Source organism: Leptonychotes weddellii, chromosome 3 (assembly GCF_054177405.1).
Source record: "Leptonychotes weddellii isolate Sample4059 chromosome 3, ASM5417740v2, whole genome shotgun sequence".
NCBI lineage: Eukaryota > Metazoa > Chordata > Mammalia > Carnivora > Phocidae > Leptonychotes > Leptonychotes weddellii.
In genome coordinates, this window is record NC_138371.1 from 164,992,930 (window position 1) to 165,010,641 (window position 17,712).

A 17,712-nucleotide genomic window follows, 5' to 3' on the forward strand; every position below is an offset into this window, starting at 1 on the left:
CCATCCACGTTGGCGCAGACGTCAGAACGTCCTGCCCCTCGGAGGCGGATTGACACTCGGCTGTGTGCGCACCACATCTTGTTCACGCATCCCTCTGCCTCTGTGGCCTTCTGGATCTTAGCAATGCCCCCTCGCCCCCCACACGCTCGCTGGAAGACTGGTGTGCGGGGAGAAGCCCTCTAGCCAGGCAGCTTCCCCAGAGGCAGCTGGACACCACCCTTCTCGGGCTTTCTTCCCAGGGCTGGAGGAGGAGAAGCCTCTTCAGGTGATGGCTTAATGGATACACACGGGGCAGCCAGTGAGGTTACCTGGAGGCCTGGGGGCTGCAGGTAAAGGGACTGCATCAAGGAGAGCAATGCAGCCTAGACTGAGAGGAGAACGCTCGCCCGGCGAGAGTCAGAAGCGTGTTGTTCATAGTTGTTAGCCTGCCACCAGAGAAGCCACGGGTGGAAAGGTGAAGCTTGTGATAGCTGGTTTTGACCACAGTTGTCTCTGTGGGGTGTTATTTCTGTTGAGCTCGTGAAGCCTGGAATCCTGAGCCACTGTAAAGCCACTCTTGTTCTGGGCTAGTGATTCTCAAAGTGGGGTCCGGAGATGCAGCGTCAGCATCACCTGGAACTTGCGACAAATGCAAATTCCCAGTCCCCATCCCTGATCTACTGAATCAGGAACTCTGGGCGTGGGGTGCAGGTGACTTTTAGTAGCTGTGAGGCAAATGCTATTTCTTCTACCTGTGTACCAAATCCTTCATTCGGTCATTGTTTACTTACCACCGCTAAGTACAGACTACTGTAGTAGCCACAGGCACTGGGCAAACAGCCCTGCACTCACAGAGCCTGCGTTTTTTATCTTCTCGGCGTGGTGTGAAGGGGCAAGTTACTCAAGATGGAGAAGCATGAATGAAGGACAAAAACTGAGGGGATACAAGAGACAAGCTCTACCGATCCTGAGTAGATCAGATCAGCAAATCCCTAGAATTTCTGGGATGGGCTGGACTTGGAGGCCAGACATTTCTCACCTGACACTCCTTGGCATTTGTGTATTTATTTATTTATTTAAAAGATTTTATTTATTTATTTGAGACAGAGAGCATGAGAGTGGGGAGGGTCAGAGGGAGAAGCAGACTCCCTGCCGAGCAGGGAGCCCGATGCGGGACTCGATCCCGGGACTCCAGGATCATGACCTGAGCCGAAGGCAGTCACTTAACCAACTGAGCCACCCAGGCGCCCGGCATTTGTGTATTTAATGGAATAACTGCCTTAGGAGCCTCCCTCACCCCTCCACCCTGTCTCAAGAGACAGTAACACTGCACCAGCCTCTCTGTACCTCTCTCTTCCCCTCAGCCCTCCATGGCTTGGTTTCTCAAGGCTGCCATAACCCATTACCTCACATTTGATAAATAACAGATTTATTCTCTCACTGTTCTGGAGGCAAAGGGGTCTGAAATCAAGGTGTTGGCAGTGTGCTCCCTCCGAAGGCTCTCGGGGAGGATCTGTCCTCACCTCTTCCAACTTCTGGTGGCTCCAGGCGTTCCTTGGCTCGTGGAGGTATTGCTCCAGTCTGCTTCTGGGTTCACATGGCCTGCTCCTTTGAGTCTTCTCTCCTCTTATTAGGGCACTTGTCACTGGATTCAGGGCCCACCCTAAAGCAAGATGATCTCATCTCAATATTCTTTATTCCATCTGCAAAGATCTTTTTTCCAAATAGGGTCCATTCATCGGTTCCAGGTGGACGTATGTTTTGGGGGGTGGGGAGGGAACACCACTGAACCCGCGACATTCTCCAAAGGGCTCCAAGTCTAGACTTGCAATATGCAGAATTGGCAAACTTGTCCTGGATAAACAGAACTGTGGCTTGGCCTCAGAGGACAGGCCTTATGAAAACTTCTAGGGGAGAAGTGGATGTTAGTGGTAATGATGAGATCAGCCCAAGATGGCGGCAAGGAGAGTCGTCCACACCCAGACCCTTCCTTATCTTCTATTGACCAAAGCACTTAAATGGTACAAAGTTCTGCAGTACTCTATTCTAGTAAGAACTCTGCCTTGAAAAGGCAGCTTGTGAATTTTATGGAGAAATAAAGTGTCATTTTCTCCAGCTCCATCCCTCAGATTGCTTGGCTGTAAAGACCTTTTAATTAATTCTGTCTCAGAGGAAAATTGAGTAGAAGTTTTCTTATCTCTCAAGCATCTAGAACCAAGGTGGAGATGCTGATGGGTAAGGGGCAGACTTTAAAAATAATCAACAAGGGGCGCCTGGGTGGCTCAGTCGTTAAGCGTCTGCCTTCGGCTCAGGTCATGATCCCAGGATCCTGGGATCGAGCCCCGCATCGGGCTCCCCGCTCAGCGGGAAGCCTGCTTCTCCCTCTCCCACTCCCCCCTGCTTGTGTTCACTCTCTCGCTGTCAATCTGTCAAATAAATAAAATCTTAAAAAAAAAAAATAAAAATAATCAACAAAAGCGGGTCCCCTGGCCATCTATCTGAGAAGGGAGAGTCTGAGAAATGGCAAGAGGCAGGGGAAGGAGGAATCTTAAGTATAAACATGTACGAAAAGCCATTTGGACCACAGGTGCTGGAGAAGAGAACCAGCAACTGGCTCAAATTCATTCCGAGATGCTTGTCTGGAGTCCCCGCCCATGCCATGTCTGCTGGACAGGACCGCCCTACACCTCGCTCTGAGCACCTATTCTGCCGCGATGCACCTGTTGGGCAACATGAGGAATATGTACAAATATCTAAGAAGATGATTTCCTCTTCTTTAACATGCCTGTCTTTCGAATGCTCCAAAACAGCTTTAGCTGTACATATTTATATCTGGTCAAACTCCTTCCTAGAGTGAGGGAATGGCAGACCTACGGTTCAGGGTGTGGGCGCCTTGGCTGTGAGGGCATAGCCTGGAGGGCCGGGGGGAGAGTGCATTGCAAGTGCAAACTTTCGACGACATCCCAGCGTGGGGTCGGGAGGTGGACTCCTGTCGTAATTAGAAAGAGAGGCCTAGACAACAACACAGAATGTTCTCTGAGCATCTTCCGCGGGTCAGGGGGTGGTACACTCCCATGGTTTCAAGAGCCTCGCAACTGATTTGAGAGAGTTGCTCCTTCAGTGGCATCACCTGTGTGACCTTGAGCAAGTCGCCTTCCCTTGCTGGGTTTTATTTTCCTCTCTTGTCACAGAGAGATTCCTCCTCTAAAACTGGGTTCATTTTCTTCACAAAGGTTCTTCCAAAGTAGAGGCTGACTGTGGTATTGGGTTTACTGTGGGGATGAGAGATTATTGTCACTGTTGGAAGGTAATTATTTACGATCTGAATCATTATCACAAATGCTCATGCTGCCTTCTTGTCTGTGTCCCCCGCTGCAAGCACAGTGTCTGGCACTTAAATTCTCAACAAATATCTGCATGTGACCGACAGACTCATTCTTACAATGATGTGGATCAATCCCTTACCACATTAAAAAATATATATGTGTATATAAATATATGTGTGCATATATGTGTGTATATATATATATGTAGTTTATAAGATGTATCCACTCTAAATGAATTTTTCTCTTTAATAAAAACCTTACAAGATGATCTTCAGCAACAACCATAACATCAGCTGTCCATGATATTTGCAGGTAAGGGTGGGAAGGGGTCACAGGCCCCTGGGTTAGATGCCACCTGGGTTTATGGGATTCCCTAGAATCTTGGGGTACTGTGGGGGAGAAGGCAAGAGTGAGGGCCCAGCATCTCTGGGTTGACTGAGTTCCAGAAGGAATTAAAATAGTTTGCGAATTCTTCAACATAGTACATGGAAAGATTCTAGCCTCTGTGGTCATGTTACTCTATTTTTTGGGGGGGGTAACAGTTTTATTGAGATTTCACATACCATAAAATTCACACATTTAAAATGTATAATTTGATAGCTTTTAATATATTCACAAAGCTAGGCAGCCATCACCATTTTAGAACATTTTCATCATCCCTGAAAAGAAACCCAGTGTACCATGAACAGTCACCCTCCTCCCCCAGTCCTAGACAACCACTACTCTGCTTTCTCTTTCTACGGATTTGCCTACTTTGGACATTTCATACAAATGGAATCATACAACATGTGATCCTTTGTGTTTGGCTTCTTTCACTCAGCATCATGTCCTCAAGATCCATCCATGTTGTAGCGTGTGCTGAATATACGCCATTGTATGGATAGACCACATTTTGTTTGCCACATCACTTGATGGGCATTTGGGTTCGTTCTTTCTTTCTTTCTTTCTTTCTTTCCTTTCTTTCTTTCTTTCTTTCTTTCACATTTGGGTTCTTTCCACTTTTTTGCAATTATGAATTTTTTGCTGCTATGAAAATGTATGTATGAATTTTTGTGTGGACATATATTTTCATTTCTTTTTGGTACATACCTCAGAGTGGAATTACTGGGTCATATGGTAACTCTATATTCAATCATTTAAGGAATCGCCAGACGATTTTCCAAAACAGCTGCACCATTTTACAACCCACTACCAGTGTATTAGGATTCGAATCCCTCCACATCCTCACCAACACTGGTGATTATCTGTCTTTTGGATTATAGCCTTCCTAGTGGGTATGAAATGATGTTACTTATTTTTAATATTTTAAAATATCTTTACATATGTTTTCATGTATTTACATAAAATTTTAAAAACATATTTAAGATACTTTAATGTTTATGAAAGCATTTGAAAGATTTCTTCAAACTGTTTTCTTTAGAGCAAAGCGGGCACTTCCATTTCCCCAAACTGTAGTGCGAGTGTGGACATCTGTGTTGGCAGTTACTGGGTTATATCCTTACCTGGGGGTGGTGTGGGGGGCGGGAATTGGTTAGGGAATGTGAAGAAGAGGGAGAAAGTGGTCATGGGGGTGGAGAAGGCAGTGTTCAGATTTACAAATGATGAAGGATAAAGAATGAACAGATCATTATATTTGAACAAAAGGTCCCATTTTAGGATAATCTATGAAATGTTAGTTCTCTAAGAACTCTCTAAGTTCTCTCTCTGCTCTTTTTATTTTCCTCCCATACAAGCCTCCTGTTCCTTAGCTGTTGCCGTCTTCATATTCTCTCTCTCTCTCAAAATCTACTCTCAGGAAGGAACCTGGTAACTCACCCACACTGCGAAATAAATGCCTGATAAGCAATTAGTGTTACTTTTCTCGAAATATCTGCATTTGAACAGAGTGGGGTGGGGGAAGGCCCCCTATTTGAACAAAACAAAGGAAACTCTAACTGCGAAATCAGAAGAAGGGAAGTTTTTAGAAGCAAGAGTTCCTTCCCAGGGGCGCCTGGGTGGCTCAGTCGTTAAGCATCTGCCTTTGGCTCAGGTCATGATCCCAGGTCCTGGGATCGAGCCCCGCATCGGGCTCCCTGCTCCGCGGGAAGCCTGCTTCTCCCTCTCCCACTCCTCTGCTTGTGTTCCTGCTCTCGCTATCTCTCTCTGTTAAATAAATAAATAAAATCTTTAAAAAAAAATAATAAATACAGTTTAAAAAAAAATAGAGTTCCTTCCCAGCATGTAGGAGATGATAACACATGAACCACTTCCTATGCACAAGACTGGCTTGCCCCATGACATTGGGTGGAGTGGACAAGGTGTGGCCCAAGTCCTAGTTTCTCCTTGACTACCTCTTTCACCCTCACTACACAGCCTGCTTTACCAGCTGCTGAGTGGAAAGTTATAGGACACAGGGACATGGGCATAGCCTGGGAAATGAGGATGTACAACCCAAAACTGGTACTCAGGTAGCCCAGCAAAGAGAGAAAATGTGGGGACTTACCTAGGAATGCTGAACGGTCTTATCTCTGTCGCGACCCAAGGAGTACACAACTGTCTTCCTTCAAATAAGAAGGAAGCCAACAACAACAACAAAAAATCAAATTATTTTTTATATAAAAACATATCACTTTTGGGGCACTTGGGTGGCTCAGTCGGTTAAGCGGCTGCCTTCGGCTCAGGTCATGATCCCAGGGTCCTGGGATCGAGCCCCGCATTGGGCTCCCTGCTCAGCAGAGAGCCTGCTTCTCCCTTTCCCTCTGCCTGCCGCTCTGCCTACTTGTGCTCTCTCTCTGTCAAATAAATAAATAAATAAAATCTTTAAAAAACAAAAAACCGTATCACTTTTGGGGGGGGTAGAATAAAGGCCATCAAATGATTCTTCACCTCCATAAGTGGCGAGACCAAATGACATAATTAAATAATATATTTGTCATTCTCACATAAAGTTTATCTTCCTTAAGCACTTAGAAGAGAACGGAAAAGCATTCCACGTGCCCAGCAGATGCTGGAAGCTTTTCATTATCTGGAATGTCACTACTACAGAAAGTGTTCAAAAGATGTATTCTAGAAAAATTTCTTCCAATTAATTAATATAAAATCCCTGAGACATATCAAAATAAAAAAGGATGCAGAGATACTTTTAATTCTCCATGTATTCTCCTCACTATTTTTTTTTAAAGAAACTCATTAGTAGTTGCTTTCAGAAATTATCCCAAACTGCCAAGCATAAGAATTGTACTGTCTCATGCATTATTGGTTTATGTGCCAATAATATTACAATTTATTTATCATCTGATATCAGAAATAGGGACACAAATACCCTATTTATTTACTTCAGGCTTAATTATACAAAACCAGAATTTGTCAAACTGCACTTATTTAATGATCTGCTTTAGTCAATTACTACACATTTAAAATACTATATAGGTGGTGGAGTCTGGGAATTCATTGTAAGTAAATATATATTTTTGACACGTGATGTACTCATATATAATTATTCAATTTTACTTTCTAGAATTAATAAAAACATATCATCCCTCCAAACGTGATGGATGGCAGAGATTTTTAAAATTTGGGTATTGCTATAACACATCATTTAATTTATCTTTCAAACTTTACATCACTCAAATCTACATTACTAACCAAAAAGAGAGAACAAATAATTTTTTTTGAGGCAGTGTTATTAGTTTCTAATTGCTGCTGTGACAAGTTACCACAAACTTAGGGACTTAAAACAACACAAATTTAGGGGCACCTGGGTGGCTGAGTCAGTTAAGTGGCCGACTCTTGATTTCAGCTCAGGTCATGATCTCAGGGTTGTGAGATCCAGCCCCGTGTCAGGCTCTGCACTTGGAGGGGAGTCTGCTTGAAATTATCTCCCTCTCCTTTTGCCCCCCCTCAAATAAATAAATCTTTAAAAAAAACCCCACAGATTTATTATAGTTCCGGAGGTCAGAAATCCAAAAAGGGTCATTATACGGGGCTAAACTCCAGGTGCTGGCAAAACTCAGTTCTTTCTGAAGTCTTTAGAGTAGAATCTGTTTCCTTGCCCTTCCCAGCTTCTAGGGGTTACCTGCATTCCGTGTTGTGGGGCCCCTCCATTATCCTCAAAGTCTTGGCACCTTCAACTCTTTTCTTTCACTCAGCTTCTCTCATCATATGTCCTTCTCTGACTCCAACCCTCCTGCCTTCCTTTTATAAAGACCCTTGTGATAATCCAGGATAATGTCCCCATCTCAAGATCCTTAACTTAATCACATCTGCAAAGTCCTTTCTGCCCTTCAAGATATTCACTGAGAGGGGTGGCTGGGTGGCTCAGTCATTAAGCATCTGCCTTTGGCTCAGGTCATGATCCCAGAGTCCTGGGATCCAGCCCCGCATCAGGCTCCCTGCTCAGTGGGAAGCCTGCTTCTCCCTCTCCCACTCCCCCTGCTTGTGTTCCTGCTCTCGCTATCTCTCTCTGTTAAATAAATAAATAAAATCTTAAAAAAAAAAACCCAAAAACAAAAAACATATTCACTGAGATTCTGGGGATTTGGACATGGACATCTTTGTGCAGGTGGAGGGCATTTTGCTATCCACCATGGGCAGTAAAAAGGCTAGAATATCGCCTTATACCATGGTGACTGACAAGCCCAGATCGTTTCTTAATATTAGTTAAAGGGGGTAACACATTTAACTGAATCCTGCTAGCATGAGCTAATGTTTTCTTAGAGGGAATCAGTATGGCAAACAAGATAAAGAAGCATATTTGGATAGCATCAAATCCATTCCTCACATTCATAATTAATGTATGAAACAAACAAAAGAAAAAGCAAGCAAATATGTAAAAAATCCTGAGCATTGACTGTCCTATATGTATAAAAGTCCTAAATGTATATAAGCCTTCAAATGGGGAGGACCAATGCACTTCATTAACCTTTGTGAGGTTAGAAAGAGTATGAAATCTCACTAGAAGTAAGGGGGAAACTGGAGAATATTTAAATATTATGATATGGATATGGATATTTATAAATTAGATCCTTTGTTATTTGGAGTCAATACCTAGCCACCTAACAAACCACTTGGAAATGTTAAGAAATTAACACCAATAGGGATGAGCAATCAAAAGATATTGCATCTAGTCTTGAAACATCTCCCCAAGATATTTATTACAAAGGGAAAAATAGTAACTTCATAGTGGAGAAACACAACAGATATCACCTTGATCAAGAGATCAAGGTCAATATCACCAAGAATAAGATACGTCAACATCATGTACCCTGGATAATGCACTGAGAAGGGTACAACATGCCTTCCGTAGATTTCTTGTCAAAAATACATAACTATGTCACGAGAAAACATCAGACAAACCCAAACTGAGCAAAATGCTACATAATAACTGACCTGAATGCTTAAAAAATGTGAAGTTTGTGAAAAACAAGGAAGATGGAGGAACTGTCACAGACTGGAGGAGATTGAAGACATATGACAACTAACTGCAATGTGGGATCCTGGAAAAGAAAAAAAGGGTGTTCGTGGGAAAAAAATCACTGAAAATCAAATTAGGTCAAAAAAAGGTCTGTAAAAAATTATCTCATATAGAAACAATAATTTTATATTGGATATAAAATTATACAAGCTTATATGGAATAATTTGTGTGCCATCAACATAAAATTTAACTCAGCATTTGTAAATGATTTCAATAAATAAAATGTATATCCAAAGGTTTCATCTGTGTGACTGAAATTTATATTAAAATGTATATAAAATTTATTAGCAAATAATTGGTGAGACTATGATCTCACTGCTTGCTCTGCCATGTAGGATAGATAACCCCCAAGATACGTGAGCTTGGTAGTAGTGTACTTCATGATATGAAACCAGCGCCTATAGTTGTTATAGACCCAAGTACAATAATTAAAATACTGCAGGAGATACTTGACAAAATCTATGTCCAACCTTTTTGGTAATATTGTTAGTTTTAATTAAAAATTAAGTTTTAGAAATAAAAAAAAGCAAAACCCACCCAACAGTACAGAAAGGCTTACAATGAAAAGGCAAAGTCTGCGGCTCCTAACTCCAGTCCATTCCCCAGACTTTTCTTTATTGTGTTAAAAAATACATAACATAAAATTTACCATCCTAATCATTTTTAAGTGTACAGTACAGTAGTGTTAACTATATGCACCTGACTGTGTCACAGATCTTCAGATCTTTTTCATCTTGTAAGACTGAAACACTACACTCATTGAACGACTCTCCTTTTCTCCCCTCCCCAGGCCCTGGTAACCCTCATTCTATTCTGCTTCCTATTTCTATGGGTCTGATTATGCTAAGCACTTTAAAAAAGTGGATTCATACAATATTTGTGTTTTTGTGACTTGCTTATTTCACTTAGCATCATATCCTCAGGTGTCATCCATGTCTTAGCATATGTCAGGACTTGATTCTTCTTAAGGCTGAATAATATTCTGTTGCAAGGATGTACCACATTTTCTTTCTCCATTCATCCGTCATTGGACATTTAGGTTGCTTCCACTTCTTAGCTATTGTGAATAATGCTGTAATGAACATAGGTGTGCAAATACATGGTTTTCAATTCCTTTGGAACTATACCCAGAAGTGGGAATGCTGGATTATGTGGTAATTCTATTTTGAACTTTTTGAAGAACGGCCATACTGTTTTCCATGCATCGCAGACTTTTGTTTAATAAGTTTTACTGAGATGTAATTTACATACCATACAATTCTAAAGTGTGCACTTCATTAGTTTTTAGCATATTCAGAGTTGTGCGACTATTACCACAATCAATCTGAGAACATTTTCATCAGCCCCAAAAGAAATCCTGTACACGTGAGCAGTCATTCTTCGATTCTCCTATCCTCCCCCCATCCCTGGGCAACCACCAGTCTGCTTTCTGTCGCTATGAATTTGCTTATTCTAGACATTCCATCTAAACAGAATCATACAAGGTGTGGGCCTTTGTAACTGGCTTCTAACGGTAGCCATTTGTAGTCATTTATGTTTTTGGTTTTTTTTGGAAATTAACCTCCATAATTCTAAATAAAATGATTATATGTCTATTTCATGATGTATTAACTCTAAATTATATGTATAGACTCCCAGCATGAAAAATGAGAATTTAGCTCATTTATAACACCCCTCTTATCATAGCTCCCTCTTCCTCCTCTTCTCAATTTCAGGTAGCTTTAAAAACTCTTTTAGGGGTGCCTGGGTGGTTCAGTCGCTAAGCGTCTGCCTTCGGCTCAGGTCATGATCCCAGGGGTCCTGGGATCGAGCCCCACATTGGGCTCCCTGCTCGGCGTGAAGCCTGCTTCTCTCTCTCCTACTCTCCCTGCTTGTGTTCCCTCTCTCGCTATGTCTCTCTCTGTCAAATAAATAAATAAAATCTTTAAAAAAAATAAAATAAAAACTTTCTTTTAGTTCTTTAATTGGTTACCTCAACATCTTTAAGTAAATCTGTAATTACTTATTTGTCTTAGTATTTCCTTACTTACAGGATAGGATATTAGGCCTTTGTACTCCTTTCTCTTTTTTAAAAAGATTTTATTTATTTATTTGACAGAGAGAGTTTGAGCTGGGGGAGGAGTGGGCAGGGAGGAGCAGACTGCCCCATCTGAGCATGGAGCCCCACGTGGGGCCTCCAACCCAGGACCTTGAGATCATGACCTGAAACCAAACCAAGAGTCGGATGGATGCTTAACTGACTGAGCCACCCGGGCACACCTCCTTTCTTCTTCTTTTTTTTTAAACCTGATCTCTCCTCTTTAATCTCCCAAGATCTGATTGCTGTGATTTTACTTTTATGTAGTCCAGCCTGATAACATATGCATTCTGTTCTGTAATAGTCTTCTGTGAATGGCCTATTGGTTGATTATATAAATCAAAATCCAGTAAACAATAAATAGCATTACCCTATTAGAATCATATATGTTCACTGCAGAGACAAATAATAGGATCTGATTCCATCTTCTTGGTAGGTTTTCTGATTCCATTCACTCAGTGGTTCCAGGGTTCCACTCCTGTGCCAGGCCAAGGAGAACGTTCCAAATGTCAGTGTCAAATGGATTTCTTTTTGGGATGCCTGGGTGGCTCAGTGGGTTAAGCATCTGCCTTTGGCTCAGGTCATGATCCCAAGGTCCTGGGATCGAGTCCAGCATTGGGCTCCCTGCTCAGCGGGAAACCTGCTTCTCCCTCTGCCTGCCGCTCCCCCTGCTTGTGCTCTTTCTCTCTGACAAATAAAATGAATAAAATCTTTTAAAAAAATGTTCAAATGGATTTCTTTTCTAATGCTCCCCCAATTGTTCCATTTGAGGAACATTTAGTTTGCGGGACATACCTGTTGTTATCGTTTTAAAAAAAAAATAATTGCATTTATTTTTTTTTCTGCCTGACAGAATAAATATACACCTTTACCTTATTCTGAAATTATCCAACCCTTCAATCATGTTATGGAATGCACTTTCTTCTAGACTCATTCTTACAGCTTGTTCCCCTTAAGGTTGATTGCTCCACAGGGTTGGGGCACAACCATGATCCTGGGACTTCCTTTTAGTGCTCGGACTTCTGCTGTTGGACCCCAGGACACACCGACTTCATTCCTTCCTCTCTCCCTCCTTCCTTCGCTCTTTCCCCTGGAACACATCATCAGAAAGGGTGCTTGGCAAACACATTTTCTGTGTGCCTGAAAATACCTTTATTTTGTTCTTATATCTGAATAAGCTTCTCCGTTGGAATTGAATTGCTCTCAGGATTATGAAGACATTGCATCTCGTGTCCTGGCATCAGTCCTGCTGGAGAGTTTGATTCCAGTCTCTGTTTTTCCACTGTAGGCTTTTTTCCCCCCGCTCTGTGGAAACTTTTGGGTTTTTTTTCCTCTGCTCATGAGCATGTATAAAGATGTGGGTCTTTTATCTTTCATTTTCTGGAGTATTTTTAATTGGGAGCCATCTTGAGCTCTGGGAAACTTTCTTTTACTTTGTCTTATGTTATTTCTTCTCCTCCATTTGCTTGGTTCTCCTTTTCTCAAAAACTGTTAGTCAGATGTTGGCCTCTTGATCCTATCTTTTCTATCATGTTTTCTGACTCTTGGCATCATGGGAGATTTCTTTATTTTTCATCATTTGAATTTTTATTTAGCAAAATAAGAGCTCTTTCTTGATTTATTGAAAGATGGACTATCTCCTTGAATCTCCCTGAGGGTACAAATTGAAACTGAAATTTCAAAATAAAACCCCCTTCTCGTCCCTAAACCATCTCAGTTCCCTATCAGGGTCCCATTTGCTCATCCAGGGTCTTCTAAGTTGCTGGATTCTTCCTAAATTCAGTGAGCCTTCTTTATTTGTTCTTTTAAAGAAGGAAGGAATATGTAGAGTTTTCTAGGTGGCCGGCCAGCGTTTCCCCTGCAATGGGGCCAGAAAATCAATGTCCTCAGTGGGCCTTTCCTCTGAATGAGAGGCTGGTGGTGGCAGTTCTGGTGTGTGAGTAAGAAGCAGTGGTGGACTGGGGGTGGGGGCTCACCCTGACTCATGAGAGCCAAGTGTGCACATCTCTTCCTGATCCCACCTTCACACTTCAGGTGAGTGGCCTGATGTCAGCCAAGGTGGGAGTCTTTACACTGACGAAATTGGCCAATGCTACTAATCAGGGCTGTCCCCCTCCCTCCACCCCCCACCCCCCGCCCTGCAGAAAGCCAATTGTTAAATATTTGCCAACACATCACTGTTAAGGAGGGTTCCTAGATAGGTTTCACTTTAGGAGTATGTGGGTGGGGTTTAATCTGCATTTTCCCAATGACCAATAGTATTGTACACTCTTCTATGTGTCTAATAGCCATTTGTATATCTTCTTAGGGAAAATATCTATCCCAACCTCTGCCCATTTTTAAATTGGATGTTGGTTGTAAAGATTCTTTATATATTCTGAATACAAGTCCTTAATTAGAAATATGATTTGCAAATATTTCTCCCCAATATGTTGTCTTTTTTTTTTCAAAAATTTATTTATTTATTTGACAGAGAGAGAGAGAATAAAAGCAGGGGGAGCAGCAGAGGGAGAGGGAGAAGCAGACTCCCCACTGAGCAGGGAGTGGGACTCAGGACTCAATAGACTCAGGACTCAATCCCAGGACCCTGAGATCATGACCTGAGCCGAAGGCAGACACTTAATCGAATGAACCACCCAGGGCTGTTGTTTACCTTTTAATTCTCTTAATGGTGTCTTTTGATATGTGAAAGTTTTAAGTATTGATAAAATTAATTTATCAATTTTTTTATGGATCATGCTTTTGTTGTCATAGCTATTCAGAGTTATCCTTTCCCAAGACCACAAAATTTGCAATCATGTTTTCTTATAAAAGTTTTATATAGTTCTTATATTTAAGTCCATGATCCATATTTTAGTTAATTTTAGTGTATGGTGTGAGGTAAAAGTCAAAGTTTATTTTTTGCATGTGGATATCCAATTGTCCCAATACCATATGTTGAAAAGATTCTTTCCCCCACTGAACTGCCTTGCAACCTTTGTCCAAAAGTGGTTGCTCATCAGTATAAGGGGTTATTTCTGGACTTTCTCTTCAGTCCCATTGATTTATATTTCTATTCTTAATACTAATGCCACACTCCCTTGATTATTGTAGCCTTACAATAAGTTTCAAAATCTGGTAGTGCAAGTCCTCCAACTTTGTCCTTCATTTCTAAGATTATTTTGACTATCCTAGGCCTTCTGTATTTACATATAAATTTTAGGGTCAGCTAAAACAGAGAGGGGAGAGGGGTGAGGAAGGGAACTAATTGGCAAGCATATCATTAGTAATACTAATTAGTAATACTAATTAGTAATACTAATAACGTATTTTTTACATTATCAGATTATCTTCAGGCCGTATGTTTTCTTTTCTTTTTTTTTTTTTTAAAGATTTTATTTATTTGACAGAGAGAGACACAGCGAGAGAGGGAACACAAGCAGGGGGAGTGGGAGAGGGAGAAGCAAGCTTCCCGCCGAGCAGGGAGCCCAATGCGGGGCTCAATCCCAGGACCCTGGGACCATGACCTGAGCCGAAGGCAGACGCTTAACGACTGAGCCACCCAGGCGCCCCAGACTGTATGTTTTCTGTATCCTTTTCTGTTTTGTGTTTCAAATGATATAATATTGATTATTCATATTACATTCTACAGCTGGTTTCTGGCCCAAGATGGTAACATAGGAAGACCCTGAACTCATCTCCTCCACTGACATACCAAATCTACCTCTATTTATAGAGCGATTCTTCCTGAAGGAGAACTGAGGGCATATTAAATTCTGCAAATATCTATCAAAACCTACTATACTCAACATGTTTCTCTAATATTTGCTCAGACTATACTGTATAAATTTATTTTTTGAAAAAGGAAAACAGAGGGTGAATGGTATGAGCCTAACAACCATACAAAGCTGTCACAATTGCGGGATGAATCAGCTCCCCTAAGGTGCAGATCTCTGTACCAGGCAGGGAGAAAATGGTATATGCACAGAAGTAAGCAAGTTTAGCAGAAGTAAGGTTATAAATGAGTAATGTGATAGGAAGTGTTATTTTGTTACAAGGTTCATGATACATGTTTCTTTCTGCTGATTACAGAAGTCACAAAATTATATGTGTGATTACATATTCAACAAAATTATATATGAAACACATTTACAAAAACGGGTTCTTTATAAAAACGATGTCTTTCCAAAAGACCAGTGTATTTCAGTGAATGACTGAAGCTTTTCTTTGTGATGACAAGCTATCCAGGACAGCTCAATATGACAACATGAAACAGTTTTGGTTCTCACGTTCTGCTACATGTGGTCCGTGGGCTTTGTGGACAGGAAGAGAGGAGACAAGGCCTTCGTGAACTGGATTCTTCAGTATCCTTCAGGCCTTTAAATAATTTCCTTTAACTCTTCTATATGTGAGAAACTGCTGGGAAAGTCGGAATTTTCTACCTTTAAGAGCAAGGTTTTGTTTTCTTTGTTTTTCTCTGTTTCTGTTTTGAAGGAGTAAGTTAATGATTGCAAACTTGGTGACTTAAAAGAATAGAAATGTAATCTCCCGCAGGTCTGGAGACCAGAAGTCCGAAGTCACAGTGTCAGCGGATTCCTCCCTCCTGGAGGCTCACAGGGAGGATCCTCCCTTTTCTCTTCTAGCTCTGGTGGCTGGCTGCCAGCATTCCTTGGCTCGGGAGCACAGCACTCCAATCCCTGCCTCTGTCTTCACAGAGCCTCCTCTTTTTCTGTAGGTTCTCAATCTCCCTTTGCCTCCCTTTTATAAGGGTACATGTGATTGCTCTGAGGACTTCTCTTGGTAAACCAGGTCCACATTAACTTAATCACATCTGCCAAGACCTTGTTTCCATACAGTTAGCATTTACAAACTCCAGGGATTAGGACCTACCTTTGGGGAAGCCATTACTCTATCTATCACACCTACATATCCATTTTTTTTTTTTTTACTATTGCTGGTCAGCCTCTCATTTCCCCACTTCCTTGGGGCAAAGTCATTGGTAGAACACACAGCAGCTTAGATGTCACCTCAGTGAAGGTGACAGGGGTTGCCACATTTGGTATGATGGATATGGTCTCAGACTCTGTCAGTGGCAAGGAAACGTCACTCTAGGTGCAAGATTGTGTGGACTTGAGCTGAACTGGTGAGGACTGGGGGCTGGCGGTTCTCTGAAGTTGGAGAAGCGACTGAAATTTCCAGACCTCAAAATATTTATACTGTAAGTACATCAGAGAGTTGTTCCTCAGAAAATGTATTTGCACATTTGTGTGTGTGCATAGATGTGTGCCTATTATACTCAGGCTGACTCCATAATTTGCAGGGCTTGGTGCAAAATAAAAAGACAGTGTCCCTTGTTCAAAAAGCAGGACTAAAGTGCTATTGAAGGTACTGAGCCATACAGCCTTTTCCTTTTTCCACAGGGTCTCTCTTGACTCATCATACTGTTCGTTTGCTATTTAATGTGATTTTAAGTAAAGAAAAAGGTAATTATTTTTTTCTGAATTTTACTGTTCATCTTTATATTATGTGAGGTCAGCAAATATAAGCACATTTAACTCATACGCCTAGTCATCAAAATCACAAAACTTGTATTTCATAGCTCATAAATGTATATCTGTTATGTTCTCACCAGAGCAGTGGAAACACTGCGTGACACTAACTCGACTGTTTTCGCTTTACCTCTTGACATGCACGTTCTGCCAACACTCTCAGCTTTTGCTTCCTGATGAGGAAGGAGGTCTGGAAGGATGAGGAACTGTGCGTAGCTCTATCTTCAGTGTAAGTCACTGGCTAACTCAGGGAATCAGCACATGTCTGAGAAAGGATGTGGTAGGGTTCCTTGGTTGTGTTTCTTAGAACACCATCGCCTTCCTTCTGCTTGGAGTGGGAAGTGTGGCCTCTTGGGGCTCTCAGCAGCCCTGCTTACTTAGTTCACGGACATAACTCCTTACCTTGTGCTCACTGTGGGTCTCACTGGACTCCCACACATCGAGGGTCGGCCGCAATTCTGGGCTCTTGGGGCATCAGGAATTCTCTAGGCCAAGAGGCAGCAAGGGATGGCGGCAGATGGTGCGTATGGGTGTATCTCCACTGCGCGTGCACGTGCTCCTGCATCCCAATGAACTTCACTCAGAAAACACAAGTGCAAAGACAAAATTATTCAGAATTTCAAGATGGTGACAGCAGAGCATTAAATGAAGCACAGGGGTCCTTCTGAGCTCAGGGCCCTCAGTGACCGCTCAGGGCCCTCGGTGACCGCCCAGGTCGTGCGTCCGTCAAGCCAGCTCTGGTTTTATTTGCTCTCATGAAGTATTAACTAATGGTAAAGGCCGATGGTTCAGTTGAAGTTCTTTCATACTCTCCTGGTCCCTACCTCTACTAACCTCACTGTGAGTGACACACTGAAAATCCTTCAAGCTCTGGAGTCAGACACACCTGATTTGGCATCTCAGTTTTTTTTTTTAAGATTTATTATTTGAGAGAGAGCGAGAGAGAGCACGGGGGGTGGGGTGGGGAAGCCAGCAGAGGGAGAGAGAGAATCCTGAAGCAGATTCCCTCCCCACTGAGTGTGGAGCTCAACCAAGGCTCGATCCCAGGACCCTGAGATCATGACCTGAGCCGAAATCAAGAGTCGGACACTTAACCCCCTGAGCCACCCAGGTGCCCCAGCATCTCAATTTTGGTGCTTATTTTGTGTGTAGGTGGGCAGCCACCCACCTTCTCACAAAGTGAGAAGATGCAGATAATGACACTTAAGTCATGGTGGTGTTGTGGGGATGAAAGGCATAATACATAAAGGGTCTAGTCCTAGGAGTCCCACAGAACAAGGGAGGGTTAAAAAATGGGAGAAGTTTCTGTTACAAAGAGAGAGAATGGTTTGCATAAACATGCCTATGAT

At 42.1% G+C, this 17,712-nt stretch overlaps 1 protein-coding gene across 12 annotated transcripts in view; it reads right to left on the reverse strand.

Moving 5' to 3' along the window:
- Window positions 1-1,391: 1,391 nt before the first annotated feature.
- Window positions 1,392-17,712, reverse strand: part of DOCK9 (dedicator of cytokinesis 9) — a 322,858-nt gene continuing 306,537 nt past the window's right edge. For all 12 annotated transcript variants that reach the window (XM_081815144.1, XM_081815147.1, XM_081815151.1 and 9 more), the window contains 2 exons: window positions 16,766-16,937; window positions 1,392-8,779 (listed from right to left, as the gene is read on the reverse strand). In XM_081815144.1, the coding sequence (XP_081671270.1) occupies window positions 16,785-16,937 (153 nt within the window). In that variant the 3' untranslated portion in view covers window positions 1,392-8,779; window positions 16,766-16,784. The remainder of the gene's footprint in view (window positions 8,780-16,765; window positions 16,938-17,712) is intronic.